This window comes from Taudactylus pleione, unplaced genomic scaffold (assembly GCF_031769625.1).
Source record: "Taudactylus pleione unplaced genomic scaffold, aTauple2 ptg000656l, whole genome shotgun sequence".
Lineage (NCBI taxonomy): Eukaryota > Metazoa > Chordata > Amphibia > Anura > Myobatrachidae > Taudactylus > Taudactylus pleione.
Window position 1 is genome coordinate 1,319,320 of NW_028285058.1, and position 25,208 is coordinate 1,344,527.

Here is a 25,208-nt window from a genome sequence, read left to right on the forward strand (position 1 = left end):
CCCCTTTGGGGCAACGGAATAGGTACTATAACTCCTGCCTGGAGCATAGAGTGTAACACCCTCAAAAATTACAGGGCCTTGTCCTGAATTGACAGAAGACCTGTAACGAAAAACCGTCTGGGAGGCTTTTACCGGGAGGAAAGGACATACCTTCAAGAAAATACTTCTCTTACCCCAGTGTCCGTGGTGGTCAGACACCAGCACTGGGCGAACTGGAGAAGCCGGCCTCCAACTCTGGGGGCTCCCGAGAGGAGGCCCGTCCCGTGAGGCTGAAGGCTTATAGTCCAACTTGGGAGTAGGACGTCTTGTACTCCAAGCCTGTTCTTATGGCTGAGCAGATTTCCTGGCTACTGACTGTCTTGGAAAGCTGTATTTTAGACTTACCCTGGCCTCACAGGGCCGAAAAGACAAAGTCCCAGACCCTGATGGGACTGTAGCCGATGGCAGACACGCAGACGTAGCTGCTGCCTGCAGGGCCACAATTGCGTCCAGACGAGGGCCAAACAGGACTTGTCCCGTAAAAGGCAAAGCATTCCAAATGGAATCTGCGTCCGCTTTCCAAGAGCGCAACCACAGGGAGCGGCAAGCCGCTACTGCTGCCGAGGAGATTCTGGAAAGGAGTAGGCTATATGTAAGACCGTCTCATTATGAACGTGGCAAAGTCTCTGAGAATTTGCCACTAACCACCTGCTCTGCTGGAGAGTCAGTGTGCAGAGATCCAGTTACCTACTCAGTGTTCCATGGCTCTGGCCCCCCAGCACACGGCCATAGCCGGCCTGGATGCCCCTCCAGCAAGGGAATATTGGATTTTAGATATATTTGCACCTTGCAATCTGGAACCTCCTTCAAAGAGGACCTGGAGGGCATGGGCAACGTAGCACTCCTCACTAGGCGTGTAACATGAGAATCTACCCGTAAAGGTAACTCCCATTCGGAAATGTAATTATCCGCAAAAGGGGTATGCAAAAGGTCAACCGTTTTTGAGGCTGGAACCGCTTACCCGGATTTTCCACGCCTCCTCTAAATGATCCACCTGACCAGATAGAGGAATTACAGTGGCAACACCCTTATCCTTAAAGAAGGCATATTTGGATTTAGCCACGGGGGATATGTAATAACCAAAGCCGCACGGACTGCCCGTAGAAGGCCAGGTATATAGACTTTAGACACAGACTATGCCTCCTTTGCACTAAGGGGCTCGTGTCTGAAAAAGTCAATAATGTCACAGTCATCAGACGTCATGTCTTTACCCGTCTGAGACTCGAAAGGCCGCTTAGAAGGCCGAAATGGTGACTCCCCCTGTAAAACGTCCATCAGGTGCTATACCATTTGGACAATAAATTCACCCACACAGGCTCCTGCGAGACCTGGGGGGGCGAAAAACAGGATACACTGGGGTACCATCAATTGTCCAGGGACCCCTGCATGTGATGAGACCACCACAGGCTGCGATAACCCCTTGGGGAAACGCAGGGGGCGTTGCCCACAAAGGCTGTAAGCATCTGAGCCAGCCGAGGGCGGTCCCCTTTTTTGTGCAGGCACAGTGACAGAAATGGGGCGTGATATATAATACAACATGCCCTCCATAAACCCTCAGCGTCTACATATCCCTCCGCTAACTGCACATGATATCAGTACATTATAGCTGGAAGAGGATATCCTCGTTCACTTTCCGACATGAGGAGTGTGAACGGAGCGTATGTGACCTCCCACACAGAAAAACCACGTTTACTGTGAGGTAATAAACACCATGCGTCACCGCATCGCAAGGGCTGTAGCAGAAGAACAGGGATAGGAAAAGGCTGACAGTCAGAAATTAAAGTACAGGCAAACAGCGGTAGCATTTAAGTCACATACAATGCACAGATAACATCCTGCATTACAGGCACTGCGATCAACTACACAGACCAGAGTCTGGTAGGAAACAGTGCTGCATACACTGACCTTAATTGAAGGAGAGGTATGTGGGGGACCCGGACCGCAATGGCATCTGTATCAGCTTCCAGCAGCGTTTGCCATCCCCAGCACATGTAGTGAGAAAATGGCCACCGAGGAGCAGAGAGGAGGCGGGCCCGGGGGAGGAGCGCTGACACAGCCCGCTCAGACCGCTGTGGAATGGCACTGTGCAGCGGGGGAGACGCCGGCTGTGAGACAGGGAAGGCGTTCTCCCCTGGCGTGCTGTCAACCCCTGGGACGCTGCGCTGTACCGCATATGCTGCGGCCCGCTGTCCCTGGTGGTCTAGTGGAAGGCGCAGGATCAGTACCTGGCCCCACGCGCAGCCGGTCCCCAGGGAGCCCCCTGCCTGGGGACCAAACAGGACTGTGTTATCGGCGGGTGCCCACCACGGGACCCCGCCGCTTACCTTGTTCCCCGTGCATCCGGCCACAGTCCAGGTAGCCGGGGATCACCGCTAGCTGTGACCCCAGCTACCTACCAGCATCCCCGGATCGGTACCGGCGTTCTGGTACCGGCGGGGTGTAGGAGTGACAGCATGGACGTCAATACTGACTGTCCTATGCTGGAGCACTCTAGTTGTGCAGCCACAGCTGCGAAGAAATATTCAGGGGCCTTAAAAAGACCCCCCTCTGTACGGTGCGACTGGTCCGGCCAGGCACCTACGAAAACTGAGTGGCCTGAGGCTCGGGGGCGGGGTATAGGAGAGGGACCCCAGTGCATCCTGGGAGGCTGAAAATTTAACTCTGTGGTGCCTGGATGTCTGCCGCCATCGCCTATACCCCAAGGTATCCTGTGGATACCCTATGGACCCTGAAGTAGCAATTAACAGTTGGATCAAACTCCCTTTGTCCTATTTGGACAGGGCAAGCCTCCTTAAAATGGCTCGCTTCCCCAAGCTCCTTTACCCCATAGTTTTATCTCAGATCAATTACAAACCCATCAATGAGGCTTTACGTGCCTTTATTTGGAATAACAAGCGTCCCAAAGTCAGCCTCCTCCAACTTCAACAACCCCCAGCCAATGGTGGCATAAACCTCCCTAACCTTACCCTGTATAGTTTGACTAGTAAACTCCGTATTATTAGTCTCTTTTCTTCACCCCCATAGACCTGAACTTTCTTTGAATTTTCTTGATAACCCTCTTCTCATTTCCACATGGGCAACTTGGAAGGCTGTTTGCAAGAAGTTTGGACGTACTGGGTTTCACTTCTTGATTCTGCCCTTTCTTTACAACCCATTTCAATCCTGTAGAGAAAAAGGTATTACTTCCTCGAGGGTCTGGTGAGCGTTCTCCGGCGACAGTGCTTATGGTCCTGAGATACTGGAGGTAGTTGATTTCTCCCCCTCACCACGTCTTTGCAGCTAACCAACCATTACTTGTTCACGGTTACCGCTCTCCTCCGTGGGTTGGTGTAACCCTCTCGAGTTTTCATTATCCGCACCCCCACCTGCTAACAAAGCCATATCTGCACAATATAAACGTCTTTACTCTATTGTGGATCATGCGACTATAAAAACAGGACTCTCTCGCTGGTTGGAAACTTTCCCCCATCTTACCCTTGACCTTTCTTCTTAAAACGCTTTCTTAAGTCTTCTGCCACTCCTACGTGCATGTCGGGAGATGTTCCTGAACCTTTTTCATAGAGGCTACCTTTCCCCTCAACGTTGTGTCTCCATTGGTATCAATGTTGTGTCACCACTACTGGTGCCTGTCTGAAGTACTGCCATAGTGACGCCTCCTCCTTCCAATGCATGTGGGATTATTATTTATTATTATTAATAATAATAATAATAATAATAATAATAATAATAATAATAATAATAATAATAATAAAAACAGTCGGGAAGCCAGCGGATGCAATGCCGACCACAAACTTCCCGACTGCTAAATCCCAGCAAGGGTTAAATGACAGGCGTCGAAATGTCGACGCCTGTCACTTTACCTACACCGGCGCCCGGCATCCCGATCGAAGGGATGACAGGCACGGACAGCCGCGCACTTGGACACAGGAACGTCCCCTCACGATGGGTCTAGTGCTCTCTAAACTCTACTTTGTATTCCGCATGGGCTGGGTGGAGGCCACTCTCCATAAAGAACTTCTAAGTAGATTTTCTTGCGGACTGGGAACGTTTTATAGACTATCTGCCGCCCACAATATATAGGCAAAAATAAAACAACTCCCGCCAATTCTCCTGGTTTTCGTTCACTGTGCTGCTGTCACACCCATGTGCCGCAGAGTCCTGCCCCTTATTATAACCCCTTATAGGAGTATCTACTTGTGTTTGAGGGGCCTACTTAAGCGGCAACCTGCTGTAATGTGAACTTACCCAACATTTGCTATCTGTAATGCAGTGCACTTGTTTTCAGGGGATGCAGTCATAATCCAGATCGCTGGGATCCCGAAGGTAAGTACTGAGGTTAGGGGGAGGGTTAGGTTTTGGCTGCAGGGGAGGGGGAGGTTAGGTTTAAAGTGCGGGGAGGGAGGGTTAAGTTTAGGTACTAGGTGGGTAGGTTAAGTTTAGGCTGGTAGGAGGGAGGGTTAGGTTTAGGCACATGGGGGGGTAGGTTACATTTAGGCTGTGGGGAGGGAGGGTTAGGAGTACTTGCCGTTAGGCGTCAGCATTGTGACTTGGTCGTGATGCCGGCGTCAGGATACTGCCGTTATCCCGAGTGCCGGCATCCCGTTTTCGGTACCTAGGGGTTAGCGGTTTATTTTATTGGAATATTTCAATAAAATAAACCTGATTAAAAAAAAAATAATAATAAATTATATAAAATCTTTTTTTAACAGCATTTTAAAAACTGAATGTGTTAAACCATACTACCTTATACTAAAGCCATCTACTCCCCTGGTTTACTTCATATCTAGCCACATCATATAAGGCTCCAATTAAGAATGAGTAATAACCCCTTTAGCACTCGTTTCTGGTGCTACAAGGAGTTATGACGACAATCCTATATTTAGCAGACAGCGGTAAGCTTCGCTTACTGCTGGTTCTGAAGAAACCCCCCCATGCCATCTATGGATGGCGTACGCAGTGTGTACTTTACAGCTTTAGCAAAGCCCTCCATTAGTCAGTAGCTCGTCGCCTGCAGCATTCGGCTGTCGGCAACACCGGAGAGGACGCTGCGGAGAAGGGAGACGACACAGCTGGACCTCACCGGACAGGTGAGTGACGGTACTTACCAGCAGCATATTTGTAAGTGTCACAGTGAAACTAAACAAAATACAGAGGTGTCCTCATATACCTAGCCTCAATACACTGGCTTGCAGCGAGCGTCTTTCACACAAAAATGCGTTTTAGTCGCAAACAAACAGTTTCACGAGACTGCACGGATGGATACGATATGCAACACTTGTAGATCTGTGTGTACGTAGAATGTATACAAAGCACAATGAACCGTGGTATGGAAAAAACGCAGCGACCGCCGCATCGTAGCACTTCGTATACATTTTCAGACTCAGTCTCACACAGGTGTACAAGTGTCGCATTAATCAGTGCCGCCTCGTGAAGTGGTTTGTCACGTCCTATCGCGTCTAAGACGCATTATCGGGCGAAAAATAGGTTCACCGCAAGCAGAGTCAGACCTGATGCTATTTGGCGCGACTGTAGCAATAGTGCATGAGGACACACCTTTATGCAGCCAGCAGTTTGCATCATTTTTAAATGGAACCTTTATTGCTTTTGTTTATATACAGTAGACTCTTTGGAGTCCGTATAATTGCTTGAAAATTCTATTACTGAATAGGCAGCTACTCTGTATCAATGCTGCATCCAAATTATTCACAGACTGAAGGTGCGTACACACTGGGCGATTAGGAAAGAGACTACGATTACGACATCGTAATCGGACAGTCGTTCCTCATCCCCTGTAGTGCCTACACTGAACTCCATCATTCCTGAACACGGCCAATCTGTCGTTAATCTGCAGAAAGTCCTTCGCCTGAACAGGCAGGCCAATGTCGGAAATGACCACGATTACGATGTCGTAATTGTGTAATCGCTCAGTATAATCGCCCAGTGTGTATGCACCATTAAGCCAACAAAGAGTCATGTCATACAAACAAGGTTATGGAATTCCCAGGAAGTATTATAGGAGGGAAAGACATGAGATCTCTGTATTGCCTGTTTAACGCCTTAGCTCATCGTCATATAAGTGCCAAAGACATTCGTGTGCTCCTATATACCAGCTTCTCTTCTCAATGGCAAATTTCCAGAACATATTAAAAAGTAGCCAAATCATAGTTCTCTACAGACATAGGGACTGTACTTGCTGTTGCTCCTAAGATCTCACTTTTTTTATCTCCCCATATTACCAACTGTCAACAACCCAGCTAAGCAATTTGTTCTATAGGCGCATGCATAGGGCAGATAGGGATGGCTGCACTGTAATCAGCTCTGTGCTCTACCTCCCACTTACACGTCTCTCACAGATATAAAAAGAGAGTTTGTGTAGGCAGGTGGTGGCTAGTAGTGCAATCATCCCACAGACAGAGATCTACTCTGGAATACACCATCTCGGTTTTATCTTCTGCTCCCTGAGAGCACATCTGTCATTGTTCATGCCAGCTCTGTGCCTCCTTTGGTTTTCTCTGCACCCTCTTAGTGGTAGCTACAACCTCTGTGAGCGGGAGGACCAAGTGTCATGGCCTTGTTTGCAACACGAGCATGAAATCCAGGGTAAACACGGGAGCATGTAGGTCAGGGGTGTCAAACGTGCAGCCTTCCAACTATTGTGGAACTACATATCGCAGCATGCCCTGCCACAGTTTTAGCATGCCCGAATAGCAAGTGCATGCTGGGATGTGTAGTTCCACTCCAGCTGGAGGGAAGCATGTTTGACACCCATGATGTAGATTCTCCGAGCTGGGAAAAAAAAAAACAACCACCACTAGAGAACCAGTATAGGAAGGAGATTCCCTTTAAGGAATATAGTGACGGACAGATTAGAGTTACCAGCAGCTGGCTATTTTAAAATTTCTCCGAGGCCTAATTTTTTCATATGTCCGTTTTCCAAACGTACTATAGCAGGGGTCGCTGCACAGACACGCCAGTGGTATATGGCTGCCTTAAGGGGTCTATTTACTAGAACACAAAATCACATGTTCATCAAAATCGCCGCTAATCGCAAATAAAATGCCACCGTATGTTAAATTGAAATTAGCTGCCAGGACAGCCCATGTGAAAGAGGGGTGTCCCAGCGAGTACTTACTTGTAGATGTGAAATACAAAATGTTATTAGTGCGCGTGCTCCGTGTGCCGGGAGGAGACTAGAAGGCAAAGCTCCCAAAGGGAGGGAGAGAGGAGCCCCAGATGACAATGAAGGTAAGGGTAATTATGCATAAGGCCATCACAGAGATGGCATTAAATTTGCTTAAAAAAAAAAAAAAAAAAACGAAGCTTTGCTTCTGCCCATTAATATCGCCTGGCGGTAGCCCCGATCACATCCTATGGGGGCTGAACGTTCTTCAGTGAGCTAAAAAGTCAAAGAAATCAGTGAATTTTCTGGACTTTTCACTGCACTTAAATATGGAGATGACGTCAATATTGCAATCTCCAGCTACTATGCGCAAGAAATGTGATTCTTTTGCATTTACAGAATAGTCCCGTAATACTGGTGTCTGATAATGACAGTGGGCAGCACAGACGGTGTAATGGTTAGCATTACTGCCACACAGCACTAAGGTTGTGGGTTCGATTCCCACTACGGCCCTACCTGTGTGGAGTTTGTATATTCTCCCTGTGCTTGCGTGGGTTTCCACCGGGTGCTCCGGTTTCCGCCCACACTCCAAAAATATACTGGTAGGTTAATTGGCTCCCAACAAAAATTGACCCTAGTGTGTGTGAGCATGTTGTAGGGAACATAGATTGTAAGCTCCACTGGGACAGGGACTGATGTGAATGGACAAACATTCTCTGTAAAGCGCTGCGTAATAGGTGTGCGCTATATAAATAAATGGTAATAAATAAATGCCTTAGAGTAGCCATATACACTTTCCCATCACCAGCCACAATTCTACCCAGCTTGAGCAGTCCGAGAAGAGTAATACACCATACGACGGTGCGCCCCAGTGATGCAGCGACCAATGTAACGATACATTGCGTGTGCCACATTGCACGATGAGCCATACGGTGCAATGTGTTGCCACATGCTGCATGCAACAGCACCATGTCCTTCACTGCATAGTCCCATCTGATGTGCAGGACAGCAGAAGGGACGAGGCGATGAGCGACGGATCCGGCGCACACACTCTACAATGTGATAGAATGATTTTTCGTACGACACATTGTATAGTGTGTACCCAGCTTTAGAGTGTAAGCTTATAAGGACAGAAGGCCTAATTCAGAGCCGCTCATGAGTGCTGAGCTCTCGCAAGCGGGTCGATGTTAGCCCAGTGCGCATGCGCACGACAGAGGCGGCTCCGTCGTGCGCATGCGCGAGACCCGTATAGCGACGGGCAAGCCGTCGCTATGGGTCTCGCTACCAAGGGGGCGTGCTGTCGATGGTGAGTGACAGCACGCCCCCTTTGGTGGGCGTGCAGGGGGCGTGGCTGGCCAGACGGAGACGTTCCCATGGGAGCGCCTACCGTCTGGGGCCGGCCCCACTGACATCACAAGTGATGTCAGTGGGAGTGCTTTCGGCTCTGATAGAGCCGAAAGCACTCCAGGGCTTGTGGCAACGAGACCCTACAACAAGGGTCTCGTCGCAAGCCCGATGGTCGCGATGGTCTTGACCATTGCGACCATCTTCCTGGCTCCTCGCTATAGCTGTGGGTGGTCACCCACAGCTATACGAGCGGCCAGGAGGCCGCTCTAAAGATTCAGAGGGATGGCCCTGGTTCAGAGCCCTGGCCCTGGTTCGTCCGGCTCTGAATCAGGGCCAGAGTCCTCATTACCATCTGCTTCATGTCAATGCATTTAGTCTACTTGCACATGCTCCTCTCAATGTACTGAACTGTGTAATATGTTGGTGCATTATAAATAAAAGGATGCTAATAATAACTCCACCTTTTGCTGCAGGTAAAGTCATTTGCATTATTCAATATTTACACCACTCTCCATCTCCGTCTTATACCAAACACACACAAACAGTGAGCCCTCTCTATGTAACAGACTTGTCATTGTGACGCTCTGTACGAGAGAACATGTGACAGACCCAGGACTTTACCTCCTCCTCCGAATATTCTGAAGGACTCACAAAACAAACATAACCAGTTTACACCAAACACCAGCTCCACAGTTAACCTCTTCCCTGGCAGCGGTACACGCATATAGCAGCTTCTGTGTGCAGGCCATGAATGCTGGTGTGATGTACATTCTATAGCGTATAGTGTAGCAGAGACATGGGTGTAACTGGGAGCAACGCAACGTGAAAGGGGCTTTATAGGGAACAGTTAATTCAATTACATATAACCGAACATATAAAGAAAAAAAATATATATATATATATATATATATATATATATATATATATATATATTATATATACACACAGAATCAAATTAATCGTAAATAATAAAAAAAACTTTAAACAAAACAATTACAAGGTCTGCAAAAGCTTCAAACAATGAAGCAGGGAAAAGAGAAGTGGACCATAGCAACCAATCAACATCAAGGTCGTCAAGGTAAATTTTATAAAGTGACTGGTTGTCTCCGATAGTCCACTGCTCTACTTTTTGCTCTTTCACTTCTAGATACAACAGCAGCAATGCCTTGACAGTCATTCTGCATGGTGTGTAGTAACATTCCATGATGAGTCAAAGTATCTTGAATAGAGAATTGGAAGCAACCATTTATCTGCGACGACCTCGCAGGTGTGAGTCATTGCGACAACAGCCGCACTTGACGGCAGCCCGAATTCGCCTAAAAGTGTTTGCAACCCCATAGGGCTCTAACTCGGGCTAGGAGCAGGCCGCGGGGTGTACGAGAGACGGTGCAGTTGCTGGCGTTTTACCGTATATTACATATAGTCCCCATATATGTTGGAAATTGCCAAATATTTTAAAGTTGTCCACTATTCTAAGCCACCAATGATTGGTTTGGCCATATATTAAGAGTACAAGGCTGCACTTCTGGAGGTAAAGGATTATCCTTTTTATTTTACAGTACATTATTGCTTAAAATACACATATTCCAGTTTACTGACAGTTGCGCATTCTATGGCGGAAGACTTTCAAAAGGAGTCACGTGACATAATTGTTAGAAAACGCTCCAAATATATATTCATGTCACTAGGGCAAGATACAAGGCAGCTAGATATAACAATTAGGATCATTAACAAGCTCTTACGAGCAGGGCCCTCTACCCTCTTGTGCTTCTCCCTACGATTTTTTTTAATGATTATCGATATCGTTTATAGTTCAATTGTTGAAAAAAAATCGTTCACTTTCTGAGTTAAAACGATGAACCATTATCGTTCATGCGCATTCACGTTTGTAGTTCAGACTGACCAACTCAACGATTTTCAGTAAGGGAATATGCAAAAATTGTTTGTAGTTCAAAAAAAAAATTGTTCATTACATTTAGTAAATGAACGATTTTAGTAAACGATTTTCGTTTCCCTTGAAAAAATGAACGAAAATAGTTTACTAAAATCGTTCATTTACTAAATCGTTGTGTGTGTATGCAGCTTTACTCACCACTAGGGCAGCTAACACTATGCTCTGTTGCTTATCTGGGCGTTATGGTCGCTAATGTAGCAATATAGATCATCCACGTCCTGGTCCTGTATTGTATCGTTCTGTAAGTCACTTGCCAACAATTTGTTTATGTACTTTGTAAGGCGCTGCAGAACACTTGTGGCGCCATATAAATAATAATATCATCATCATGGGCAACGTCCTATTTAACTGCACTGAAGAAATCTGTGGCAGGTCTGTATCCAATCACAGAGACAGAAATAAACAGGTGGACGAGGGTGCACTGCAGTAACAGATGTACCATAAGGAAAATTAAGTAAAGAATCCATATTATTCTGTGACAGACATTTGAAAATAAAATTTTTCACAATTTGCCGTTATCTGCATGAAATCCTACTCAATCAGCAATGTACAGTTAGCAAAAATCAGGAGCTGAGAATGTCGAATACCCCCTGCTGCTATACACCCATCAGCCATAACATTAAAACCACTGACAGGTGAAGTGAATAACATTGATTATCTTGTTACAATGGTGCCTGACAATGGGTGGTATCTATTCAGCAAGTGATCGGTCAGTTGTTGAAGATTATGGGGGTATCCAATTAGCAGCGCTAATTGATCGTGGCGGGGCTATCCTATTAGCCCCGAAGGGCCGCCCAACGCTGCCACTTATCGTGGATATTTTTCAGGACCTGATGTGTCCGGAAAAATAATCCACGATAAGTGCCATTTATTCACCCCCAAAAATGTGAAAAAACAACACATAGGTCTGCGAGCTTATCACGGACCCTATGTGTTTTCGTGAGATATATCCTATTATTTCGTTCTAAATAATAGGATAGGGTGAAAAGAAACATCAACCAAAAACAGGGATAATCATCAAAAAATCCCAGTTTTTCACCGATTGCAGTGATCCATTAGTGCCCAAACAATATTCGGAGTTAATTGGATACTGCCCGATGTGTTGGAAGAAGGAAAAATGGGCAATCGTAAGCATCTGTGCGACAAGGGTCACATTGTAATGGTTAGACAACTGGGTCAGAGCATCTCCAAAATGGTAGGTCTTACGGGGTGTTCCCGGGGAATCGGTATGAAATACCGGCTGACGCATGGCCGGCAGTTCAATTCCCAGCAGCGTCAGTCCGACAGATGCAGAGATCCCGGCAGCAGCAGCCTGACAGTTCTGGAAATCCCGATCGTCCCTAGGTAAGTACAAACTAACCTAACCTAGCCCTCCTTAGGGGTGCCTAACCCTAACCTCCCCCCCGTGCCTAACCGTAATCCCCCCCCTTCTAGATTTAGACGCCTGTCATTTAACCCTCGCCGGGATAAAGCTATTGGGAAGCCGGCTGTCGGGCTTACGTCAGCTGGTTTCCCGATTGAATACCGTTCCCGATATGCAGTGAACTGTTGAAAGGGTCATGGGTGCCCTAGGCTCATTGATGCATGTGGGGAGGGAAGGTTAGCCTGCCTGGTCCTATCCCACAGAAGAGCTGCTGTAGCACAAATTTCTGAAAAAGTGAATGCTGGCTATGATAGAAAGGTGTCAGAACACACACAGCATCACAGCTTGCTACGTAGGGGCTGTGCAAGAACACTCCGGTCACAGTGCCCATGCCGACCCTTGTCCACCACCACCACCTTACAATGGGCACGTGATCGTAAGAACTAGACCATGGAGCAATGGAAGAAGGTGGCCTGGTCTGATGAATCACAGTTTACTTTACATTATGGGGACGGCCGGGTGTATGTGCGCAATGTTTACCGGGGGAAGAGATCGCACTATGGGAAGAAGGTAAGCGGGCGGAGGCAGTGTGATGCTCCGGGAAATGTTCTGCTGGGAATCCTTGGGTGCTGGCATTCATGTGGATGATATTTTGACATGTACCACTTACCTAACCATTGTTGCAGAAAGCATGAGACCTGCCACTTCGGAGATGCTCTGATCTAGTCATCTAGCAATCACAATTATAATATATATATAAAAAAAATGAATGGATGAGAGTGACTAGCTTTTCTGATTCAACACACTACATGTGCTATTTCCACATTTGTTACCATAGCAACATGAGTCAGAGGTCTGTTACTAAGAAAACAGCAAAAATATGGTTTAGTGGGCGCTAGATAAGACTAAAAATAAAAAAATATATATATTATTGGTTAAGATTACTCACAATATTCAACAACTCTAAAGGTGGCCACACACATGGCGATCTGCACACGATCAGCCGATGTGTACGATTTCCCTTGAAACTCTCCCCGGCAGCTCTGCACACAATCTCCACACAATTTAGTGTCCAATCTTCATACGATCTCTCCTGCATCCAGACTTTTACAGTGCATCGTGTCCTACAGCACGGCAGATCTGACGATGCGATGTGCGAGCAGCTGGGACACGCATCGCATCGTGATCGGGGACATAAGATTTGGCCATATCTTACACGATCTGGCGTTCCAATTTGTCGGAATCGGCCAGATCGGGTAAAATATCGCTGTGTATGTGGCCAGCTTAAATGTCACCTCAGAGGTAAATTTACAGTAAATACATCACTGTAAAGAAGCTGATGCCAGGGTTACATTATTACAGCTATACTGTTTCACTGTTCTGTTTATACACACAAAATATTATTTCTAATGCAGACACACCCCATTTGTGTTTGGGTGTACTATCCTTTACCAAGGTCACACAAAAACGATTGTTTACTTTGGAGGTATTTAAAGTCCTTTGATGTTACTTTTGGGAACATTGGTCTATCCATACCGTAGACACATAACACAAACATCTAAGTCACGCTGATAATTGTACTTTAATACTACCGCGCCATAAACCCTCTTTTTATCTAACAAGTGTTAAGGGGCATCAGGGCTGGGGATCCCAAGACTTCCCTGTAGCCTGCACAATTAAAGTCACCTCCCCCCTCCCAATCCATACCCTGGAATTTCCGTCCTCTGCATCCTGCCCTAACCCGTGGAAATGTCTGGCTCCGTCTCACCCCCCTCTTCCCTCTTTCTGAAATCTCTCAGTGACTACGTGGTACTCAAATACTTTCCTCTTCAACAGCCCCCAATTACATACTGATACACACTGGAGTATATTCAGTATTGAAAACTTGTGTAAGGCAGTACTAAGCATACCCTTGTATTCCACCCTTGTGAAAACATTATTTATCATTCCTCAAAATTGATAATTCAGCGACCCTGAACGTAATATGGAGTTAGCTTTTAATATGAAAGTATTGAGACTTTATTATACACTATTTTTTCAGATGAGGGATGGGAAAAAGGGGTAATCTGGACGGGACATTTGTCAGGATTTGGTTGCCGAGTGCCACTTGCAAGGTTGTTATGTGTAGCAATAAATGGACAAGATGTAACACTCCAGCTGTGAGTCCCAGTATACCCTGATTGGTTAGTAGAGCATGCTGGGACCTGTAGTTGCTCGTCGCATCTCACACACCCTGGATTTAGATCAATCCACTGTCATTCGGAACTGGTGAAACTGGAGGTCAGATCACGGCAGGATTAAGGCCTACATGGGTGTGGGGCTTAAAATGTTCAAGGGCCTACAGGATTAGGGACCGACATCAGAAGCCAATGGTTAGCAGTAGATTCGATGAAAGTACTTTTCTCCATTGAATAGCGGTAATTTGATGGTTGCCAGTCATCATCGGATGCAGCTTTCCAATGCCCATCCAATGGCTGGCTGTGGGGGGGAGCAGAGCAGCGGGTAAGCAGGGGGGAGAATTGATGCCGTGCAGGGTAGGGGGAAGCCTGGGGGCAGCCCAGCATCTCGGAGAGTGCAGGGCACACCACAACAGTGACGCAAGGCTCCGCCTATGGACCATAGGTTCTGCCCCTTTCCAGCCTTAAATTCGCATGCGCAAAGCAATGGTTATACCACTGACTGGTTGTGGTGCGATGGCAAGTTGCCATCGCATCACTGGATTTGATGTCGGAAGCCCGGCAGCCATTCAATGCTGAGATTCCGATGTCCATACCTATACAGTATACTGAGTAGGGGAGGAGCTGTGACCAGTGTGTGTGGGTGTGACCAGTGCCCCTACACTATCAGCCCCACTGTCTCCCTAAAAATAGAAAAATAGCATACTTTGGTGAGAAAAATACAATGTAATACTCATTATTTATGGCTGTGTGTCAGCTAGGCAGCTGGTCATCATTATGCTGTCATGATTATAGGCCTATTTTTATACAAAGGCTGTAGCTCCATCCATCCTATTGTTAATCTGTCCCTTGGTCAGATAATGACCGCAGTGGGGCCCATTTATTAACAATTTGCGGCAAATTCCCCCAAAAAACACCTGTTTTCTGGATATCTCCAGTATCTGCTGCAGTCCATCCATTTTTGCAGCCATAACCCCCATAGGTTTCCATAGGGGATGCAATGCCGTCGGATTTACCAAGCTCTGGAATGCTTTGGCCCCCGCGGCGATTGCCATCTAAAGATGGTGCTGTGCTGCTGTAGCCAATGGGCTACACATCGTAAAAATTACCGGGAGAGGCAATGGCCGCGGCGCACGCGGTGGAGTCCCGGCACAGGAGTGAAGAACACGTCCGAACCTGTCCCTGCGGGCGCTCTTTAGTACATTAGGCTGGTGTGATCGCATACTGCAATGCGATCATGGGTGCCAGTATCGCGCCCAGATCAAGTGCGGTTTATTGATAACTGGGCCACAGTGTGAGAGTGTGTACAGTCATTACCGTACTGTAGTGATCCTTAGAGTCCGGCTGAAATTGGGCAAAATAGACAGAAATCCTATTGGACAACGCTCAGTGTGAGGCTTCACCAGACAAGATTTAATGTATGGTTTGAGGCATGACCCGGGTCATGCCGTTTACACTGGACCGTCACCCGGGTCCTTCCCGGGTTCAATCCTGGTTACGACTCTACCCGGTTTATTATTCATGGACATTTTCCACTGAGCTGCAACCCAGGTAGACCCGGCAATAAGCTGGATAATTGCGGCAGTTGAAAAAGTGGTGCAGCTGCTATGGGGCCCAGAGCTGAGGTGGGCCCATCTTCCTTCTCAATGTTACATATGTTATATACATTTTTCACAATTGCTTGGCACATAGCGATTCTTACAAACTTCTGCTATGGGGCCTTCAAATACTAGTTACGCCCCTGTCTCATGCGTTAATGAACGCACAGAGATGGTCCGTCTTATGGGCACTGTTATGGGAGACTCGCCGACAGGGTTTGCGTGCAGAGACGCGGAATCGTTCGCATAGGAGGCCTCCTATGTCATCTGAAAATGGTCCTTGCTGAAACAACCAAGGCTGCTGGTAGATTATTTGCTAAAAGGTTACAGCGAAACAATTATTCTACCCATCGGTGTTGCAGTTTGACCACAGGAGGCTGATAAGAATTCCCTGAAAATATATAGGAAACTAAAATAATATCCCAATAAATAGCAGGCCTGGCCAACCTGTGGCTCTCCAACTGTTGTGAAACTACAAGTCCCAGCATGCCCTGCTACAGTTTTGCTATTAGGGAATGCTAAAACTGTTGCAGGGCACTCTGGTTTGTGTAGTTTCACAACAGCTGGAGAGCCACAGGTTGGCCAGGTCTGAAATAGGGTATACTTTCACTTGAAAAATCACCCCTCCCAAAAGGTGTACCTAATCCTTTACAGTGCTACACACTAATGACCAGGTATTTCATGAAATATCTTCAGTAGGTGGATGACACATAACTAGCTATGACATTCTCACAGCTATTAACATGCGCACACATTGGATATTAGCCTAGCAAAGATAATTACCCTACTTAAGTCTCTGTCCCATGTCCTTTCCTGTTGCAAAGCCTCCAAAAATGTTGCCGGTTTTCAGTTCATCTTCAGGACAAGCTGTGTACTCTCAAGTGAACCCTCATTACACCATAAGCCAACCTAGCCATTATTCCGGTAATTCCTTTATAGCACACAATTATATACAATACCATAAAATTGGGTGGAAAGCAACAACCGTAATCAACAGAAAGCCAATATAGATCCCAAACAACTGTAACATGTAACAATTCCCCACTTGTTACTCATTTAAAAACTAAAAAACACATTTTAATAAAAATATGACCTGCTCTGACTTTGTAACACTACCGAATCCCCCACTTATGGAGCGTACACACGGTCAGATTTGTCAGACTTGTCAGATTTGTCAGATGAACGACTGAACGATTAAACGATTTGAACGATTTGGACGATTTGGACGATTTGGACGATTTGGACGATTGAACGATTTTTGACTGCATTAAAATGAATGGAATCGTCCAAGTCTGACTGCAAACCCATCAGATGTCAGATATCGTTATCTGACAAACGGGAACGCGCATCGTTGATCGTCCATCGTTCAGGCATGTCAGATATGAACGATTTTCCATCAGATATGAACGACTGAACGATTTTTAAATCGTTATCGTCCATATCTGAAGAAAAAATCTGATCGTGTGTATGCACCATTATTCTAATTAGTTTCACTCACTTACTACTTTTTGGACATAAAGATTATACAAATGCTGCTAAAAGGTGCAAAATTGCACCTGGACAAACCATTTTTTGATGGAAGCAGTGCAAATGCAATTGTCTTTGCATGAAGGGATAATACTGAGTATTTTAGCAAATAAAACACAAAAGGCGAGATGTACTAACGGCGAAGATGCTGTAAAACCCCTGAAAATGCCGTATTGGGGGGTTTTAACACACTCCGCAAATGTACTAAGCACCAGAATGCCGATGGGTAATGCCACCTTCAGGTTACCCAATAGAAGCCTATGAGCATCTTATCGGGACGCTCCAGGCTGGGAAAGGATCAGATTGGATCCCTCCCATCACCCCCCCCGCAGCCTTCTGCGCACCAGAGTGGCTTCTGGGTGTTAAACCCGGAAGTCACTCTATCCGGGGCCATCGCAAAGGACAGCTCTTATCGGGAGAGCTGTCCTTTGTCATATTCTTGGTACATACCGCGGTAATGAACCGCGGTATGTACCCGAAGTCAGGGGTGATGTAACGCATCGTGGATGCGATGCTTAGTACATCCCGCCCAAATACTTGGAAGTTTAATTTTTACACTGCAGTTCACATTTGAGATGGGATACGTACCCCTTACCATTCCAAAATCTGTGTGAACATTTAAATTTGCCCCTACACTGCAGCACAGAATTTTGCCAAGGTACAAAATTGTCCCTTACAGTGTCATTAGCTGGATACACATCAGACGACGTGTGTACACAGCGATGCGACCGGCGACCCCCCCTTGCCGATAGATCTGGCGGCCAGTACACACTAGACTATCCGGTGTCCAATTGCCCCAATATGCCGGCCCCTGACACATCCAGCTACAAGGGGACGTCAGCCGCATCGTCAGGTTGAGCTGCATGTAGGGACAACCTGACGATGCGGCTGACGAACCCACTAGAGCGCACAACAGCCGACATAGTGAGTACACACTAGATGATTTTGAACTATTTGCCGTTCCGATCCGTCGGAATCGGCCAAATCGTTTAAAAATCATGTAATGTGTACCCAGCTATTGGCTACACACTGGATTAAGTCTTATGCGTCCTTATTTCCCCTTTGGATCTCAAAGCACTTTCCATTGCGGGAAACATTCAAACATTGCTTCATTTACTGGCGTTACATTTCTCAGCGTAAGGACACATTAGGTTTTTTGCCTTTTTTTATACCCTGATAAAATGAGGTAGCAACACTGAATTACTGCAATTCCTATTAATAAAGCATTTACAACTACACCAAAGAGACTTAATGCAGCCCCATCACTTACGCACAGCGGTAGGTATTTTTGGGGCTCAAAATCATACAAAAGGGGAGATGTATCAAGCCTTGGAGAGAGAAAAGTGGAGTAGTTGGTGTGCAGGAACTTCTCTATTACTTCCCGTGACTAACCCAGAGGCTGCACTTCTCACGGATTTCTGCTTGCACCCTCCAGGTCAAGTAGGGGCTAGTCACAAAACGACAGCTGCAACAAGCCCAGCACTTAACCCGGAAGCTGCAGCTTAATGCGCCTAACCCCGCATTATCGTGTGAAATAGTGACCGTTGCGAGAAGTAATTGAATAGCTTCCGGGCACTTAGCCTGGAAGCTAAATTCACGCATAAAAACTGAATCGCCTCCAAGTTTGTAACAATTTTTCAGCATGATTAATGATGCATACACACGGTCAGATTTTTCTTCAGATCTGAACGATAACGATTTAAAAAATCATTCAATCGTTCATATCTGAAGGAAAATCTGACATATCTGTCAGATGAACGATTTGAACGATGCGCGTTCCCGATGGTCAGAAAACGATATCAGACATCTGATGTGTTTGCAGTCAGACTTGGACAATTCCATTCATTTTAATGCAGTCAAAAATCGTTCAATCGTTCATCTGACAGATCTGACCGTGTGTATACTCCATTAAAGTGGCGATTTTTTTATAGACAAAACAACCTATTTTGCCTACTATAAAAAAAAAAAATATATATATTTATTTTTTTTTGGACCCTTTTACATTCCCCATTTAACCTTCCTCCTCAGGCACAACTAAGATTAATTCACTACATTATCAAACAAACAGTCACCTCCCTTAGTGACAGGGAGACTATTGCTGATGTTCTGCAATCTCAAAAAACTGCAGTTCTGTGACCTGGTGGATTTAACCCTGGAGGAACAAATATTTCTTTGACCATTTTATTTCTGGAAACACACCACCAAACAGAGGCGTTCTGCATTGCGAAAGAGGCATCGTGCATTTAGGCACCTGCTATATAGATACGCTCCCTGTTAAAGGTTCTATGAAGGAATCTAGCACCCACTCATTCCCTCAGGGTAGATGCTCTACAAGTTGGCACCACCTGCAGACAAGAGAACGTTTAAGAAGGGGACCCACACAAACAGGGAGAGAGAACTCAGCAGAAGGCATCCCAGTCTGGCGAGGTACTCTGGAGCACTGCAACAACTTAAACAAAGCACGCAAGACGCCTTTGCAGAGAGGCACCACTGTCAGTGGAGTCACTCAGGAGTCATACAGCCTTACCTGCGATGTACTGGCGCCTGCTTTCATCCAGGTGACTTGATATAACATCCCCCATGGCCTAGTAGAGAGCGCAGCAGGTCCTGCCTAGGAGAGACAGCTGAGATTTAGAGGAGGTACCAGTACGGAGATCACAGGGTGTGCGAGGAGGAGGAGGGATTAGTGGAGGATTGCGGAGAGATGGGAGTGTGAATTACAGGGTAAAGCGAGTTGTCATGACACTGGAAGACAAAAAGATGGCAAGTGAGGAGAATAAGATGTTTTTCAGGGAAGAAGAAAAAAAAAAAAATCAGAAAGACAGCAGGCACTGGGAGACTTCAAAAAGCAAAGGAGACAGTTGGCATGGAATACAGTTGGTTAAAATATGACAAATAAATATAGATATAGACAGTTGTTATTAACAAAGGATTTAACAAAATCATTTAAAAAAAAAAAGTTATGGGATAACTTTACTTAAAGAAAAACAGTCAGTGAGAGAAAAAAAAAAGATGGGAGACGACTGGCATGGGATAGGTAGGCATGTGAGGAGCAGGGTGGGTACACAAGGGTGCCAGGGACCAAATTCAACATGAGGGAGGCTGGCATGGAATAGGTAGGCATGTCAGGGGCAGGGTGGGCACACCAGGGTGGCAGATACCAGATTAGACATTAGACTTGCATTAAAACACTAAGCATAGGGACCAGATTAGACATGAAGGCAACTGGCATGGGATAGGTAGGCATGTGAGGGGCAGTGTGGGCATACAAGGGTGCCAGGGACCAGATTAGACATGAGGGAGGCTGGCATGGGATAGGTAGGTATGTGAGGGGCAGTGTGGGCACACAGGGGTGCCAGGGACCAGATTAGACATGAGGGAGGCTGGCAAGGGACAGGAATGCATGTGACGGCCAGGGTGGGCACACAAGGGTGTCAGGCACCAGATTAGACATAACAGCATCTGGCATTGGATAGGTAGGCATGTCAGGGGCAGGGAAGGCACACAAAGGTGGCAGAGATTAGATATGAAATGAGGGATATTGGCATGGGACAGATAGGCATGTGAGGAGCAGGGTGGGCACACAAGGGCCACAGAGACCAGATTAGACATGTGGGAGACTGGCATGGAACAGGTAGGCATGTGAGGGGAAGACTGGACACACAAGGGTGGTAGATACCAGATTACACATTAGACTTGCATTAAAACACTAAGCATAGGGTTAAAGTGAGCAAGCATGGCTTGGACTGTGTAATAGACTCAGAGGGGAGACGGCTTTGGCTGCTTCCCAGAGACAAGTTTAGAGCAGAACGTGTCTGACCTCCACACCCAGACTGTCTCATTCATTGTTTCTGACTTTTCTCGTCTCTACAGTTTACAGACTCCGTGACCTCTACGATTAATCCTCTCTGGCCATTACCCTCCAATGTCCCCATTATCCCACTCACTCACCTCTGGGTAGGATGATGTCTTTGTAGCACGTTAGGGACTGTCACACACAAAGTGTCACTGCACAGCACATACTCACTATCACATTTGTTACACTTCTCCCTTACACTATATGAATCAGTTCCCCTCATTAGCTGGTACGTACCTTGTGCGGGGAGCCCGTGGTCTCTCCTCTGGCTGCTGAGTGAGTCTCTCACACTGTCTCTGACACACCCAGCGGTCTACGGCTCTCACCCTCTCTCTCTCTCTCTCTCTCTGCTGTGCCGCCTCCCTGTTCTGCTGACACTCCCTCCGAGACCGGCACTACAACACCCCTCCCTGTTCCTCTCTACAAACACTCTTATAAATCTTTTTATTCTTCTTTCCCCAAATCTTCTACTCTCTCACCTTGAGACCCGCAGCACAAGGTCACCCAACTCCTGAAGTGATGTCTAATAATTACCCCATGGTGTCAGTCATATATTGTAACATAGTACTTTTATATACAATTTGGTATCAGGTTAACATGATAGAAGGTGTAGTATTATTCTTATTAAATATTATTCCTCATTATATGGTCCCTATTTTTTATTTTTATTATATATATATTTGCACTTTGCTATGTGATGTGCTGGTAGAGTGAGTTACCAACTATGGCATCCTATAAAAGCCTCTCCATAATGTATCCTCTATGAAGCTATAAGCTATACTCTATAATAGTACTGTATGGTTGGTGTATACTAAATACTCCCTCTAGTGAATATTTGGTGTATCAGCTACAGAGCTATATATCAGCTGTAGCTTCACTGCTGTAGTTACTACAAGTCCCAGCATTTCCTGCCAGCCTTGGTCAGGACGTACTGGCTGAGACTTTTAGTTCTTGTATACAATTGTGTTCTGCTACATCTTTGGCGATCGCGCTACAAACATGCACACGCATCACGTCACTTGATTACCCGCAGTAGCATACGCTACGCTATGGTGCGCACTGCGATCGCACCATGCATTCCTATGGCGGCTCAGGAGCGAACACAGCGCGCATATTTGATCACAAGCACATGACTCACGTCATGCGTAGCAGGACACATCTGTATGTTGCATAAATTTGTCTTAGACAGTCCAAGGTGACTGCTTTCTCCTCCTGGAACATAATATTCCTGTCTCACACAATAATTTCATTGCATCAACGCGATCGGTCGGGTGTGGTGATTCGGGGAGGGACTGGGTAGATGCCGGACGGCAGAGGCATGTGGCAGTCACCGTGAGGCAGAGAGAGACAGAGGCGAGAATGTCTGGAATGAGGTCGGGTTTGAGGCCGAGGACATGAAGCATGGTTTTGTGTCTGTGATATAATATTGCAGCCTGTGACAAACTCCTATAAGAATGCAATGTGACACTAGCTGAGAGATAACACACAATGCATCAGATAGCTGGGAGATAACCGAGAGACAGAGATTAGAAGTACTAAGAGAGAGTAAAAGGAGATTACTCAGAGTAATATATACAGATTACTAGACTGCCCTCTGCCAAATATGCCTTAGGACTCATAACACTAGTTTGTAGAACTGCATTTCACAAATGGAAAAAAAAAAGCAAAATAACTGTGATTGTTAAGGTGGGTACACACTAGAACGACGGAACCCCCATCCTATCTGACAATTAGTAAGTGCATACACACTTACCAATCATCGGCCTGATGTGTCGTGTTTGACGTCACAATTGGGCGGGCATTTACATATGCCCGCAAAGTTGTGATGTCAGTCACCCTCTGCAGCAAGTGTACGGGCCGACGCGATATGTCTGTACACACTGGCCGACGCACACACACTAATATCGGCTGTTCAATTGAATATGTCGCTCGGTGTGTACCCAGCATTATTGTCATTTCTCAGAAAGCTGCATTATTATTATTAATATTATTATTGTAGATTTGCAAACTAGTTTTTGCCACACTGCAAGTTGAGCTACAGATTTGTCACCATACACCGATCTTTTTTGTGCTAGATGTATGGCGTTACATAGACGCTCCGCCACAGGTAGAGATTCACAGACTCATTTTTCCTATATTTAGCTTCTTATTTGCATTGTAGCTGTACACACAGTTGCTTATAGTGTACTAGGCACACTAGACGACTAGATTAGCACTTTTGACTAAAAGGAATTGGTATAAAGTCTCATATTAAGCACAAGGATACGTGGCGCGAAGCATGACGAGGGTCACTCATATCAGACTTCCGTCCATTGCCTTTTTAAAAGGGATGTGCAGGCTCGGATTGGTTCGAATTTTCCCACCAAATTTGGATTTTTCCCGCCAGAAATCGGGTCTTAGAAAGAGGCAAAACGTCATCTTTCATGGACAAACATCATCTTTCATGGACTTTTGTCCAGGAATGATGATGTTTGTCCATGAAAGATGACGTTTTGCCTCTTTCTGAGACCCGATTTTTGGCAGGAAAAATCCGAATTTGTCGGGAAAATCTGAACTAATCCGAGCCTGCACATCCCTTTTTTTACACATAGCAGTTCCTGTGTACAGGGTACCTCTGCACTGTAATACCCCTTTTACACCAGAGCAAAAACCTGGGTTTTTGCTGGGTCTACCAGGGTCGCAGCTCAGTGTAAAAGGGTCCCTGAAAAATAACCCAGGTCAAGTGACCCAGCAATCCAACCCAGGTAGCTACCAAGGTTGGACCCAGGATGGAACTGGGTAATGGTGCAGTGTAAACGGTTCAACCCGGGTTATCTGACCTGGATCATGCCTAAAATGAGCTGATTGGTGGTTGTGGGGCATTTACCTCCCACTTTTTATGACCTCACAGGTTTAGCAGGGCAGACCTGAGTTCAGTGTGAACAGGGCTGACCTGGGAGTAACACAGATCGAAGCTGCAGTGTAAATGGGTCTGACCTGGGTCTGACCAGGGTTGGAACCATGTCCAAAAACCCAGGTCGGACCTGGGTTTTTGGTGGAAAAGAGGTATTATATTGTCGCTTTGGCGATGCGGCTAAAATGCACGTTTTGTAAAAAAGAATATGGTGAGACTATTGTGGCGGCTTAGTCACAAACTCAGTGCTGCGCCAGACGAGCCTATTTGGCGAGGTTTGATGTTAGGGGTATGTGGCCACATAAGTAGGGTGATAACACAATGAGAAATGGTTTCCTATGCATCCAGAGCTGTAAAATAAGTATTAACATATTCGATGTTGTATTACATTTGTGCTCATTTTTATTATTTATCATCAGAAAAGAGCAATCATGGATTTTTAAATAAGGATCCACGAGGAAGGCCAGGAATTCAGGCCATATCAGCCTCCTCAAAAAAAAAAAGTTACTTAAAAAGTAGTCAATTTCAGATATCCCCTTTAAAGCGATCAGTGAGCAAAACAAATCTCACAAGAAAAGAAGCAGCAGCATAATTAGCCATACATAAGCTTGTCATATCATCCCTTTAATTCAGGACAACATGAACTATACAGGTTCTGTGACTGATTAAAACCAGGTGAAATGGAGAATTGAAGTCACAGAACCTGTGTCATTCATGTGTCCCGAACTAAAGGGACACATGAATTTTTTTTATTTATTTTTTGCCTTTCCCTGAATTCAGCCCCAGCACTAGGGCCTATAGACTGACCAAACCTCAGTTTATCAGCTACAGGCTCTTCAGTAGTCATTACGCTGCAGGTCCCAGCACACCTTGGCTGCCAATGATCTACTGTAGCCTGAGGTTGGAAAACCTGTAGCTCTTCAGTTCTGAGCTACCATCCCACTAAACGCCACCAGCCAGACTGCCTGAATTGTCATAACTGCTCAAGGGCGCTCTCCTTTACTGGTATACACAGTCCTGTCAAGGCAGTCTATCTGTCTTATCTTCCTATACGAAAAGATCACTAAAAATATATTCTATTTGTTTTGAAGCATAAACAGCTTCTGCTGGGAAAAAAAAAAATGTCCCTTCTTCACACCATCTGTTCCTTTTACCAGCAGAGAACTGGATCACCTCCAGACAAAATACATTGCGGCCTGTGTGTTGCACAGATGACACATACTGGGCTGTGCACAAGGTATTGGCTGATACAGTGAGTGTCAGATGCTTTACAGATGTGGCCACAAATAACACACTTTTTTTTTTTTACGCCTCCAAACTGTTGTCCTGATTCA

At 45.9% G+C, this 25,208-nt stretch overlaps 1 protein-coding gene across 1 annotated transcript in view; it reads right to left on the reverse strand.

Moving 5' to 3' along the window:
- Positions 1–21,371, reverse strand: part of NIBAN2 (niban apoptosis regulator 2) — a 76,290-nt gene extending 54,919 nt beyond the window's left edge. Inside the window, exons 1-2 of the mRNA XM_088455441.1 lie at positions 21,219–21,371; positions 19,653–19,736 (exon numbers count right to left, since the gene is read on the reverse strand). Coding sequence (XP_088311567.1) covers positions 19,653–19,707 — 55 coding nt within the window. The 5' untranslated portion in view covers positions 19,708–19,736; positions 21,219–21,371. The remainder of the gene's footprint in view (positions 1–19,652; positions 19,737–21,218) is intronic.
- Between the last annotated feature and the right edge of the window lie 3,837 nt (positions 21,372–25,208).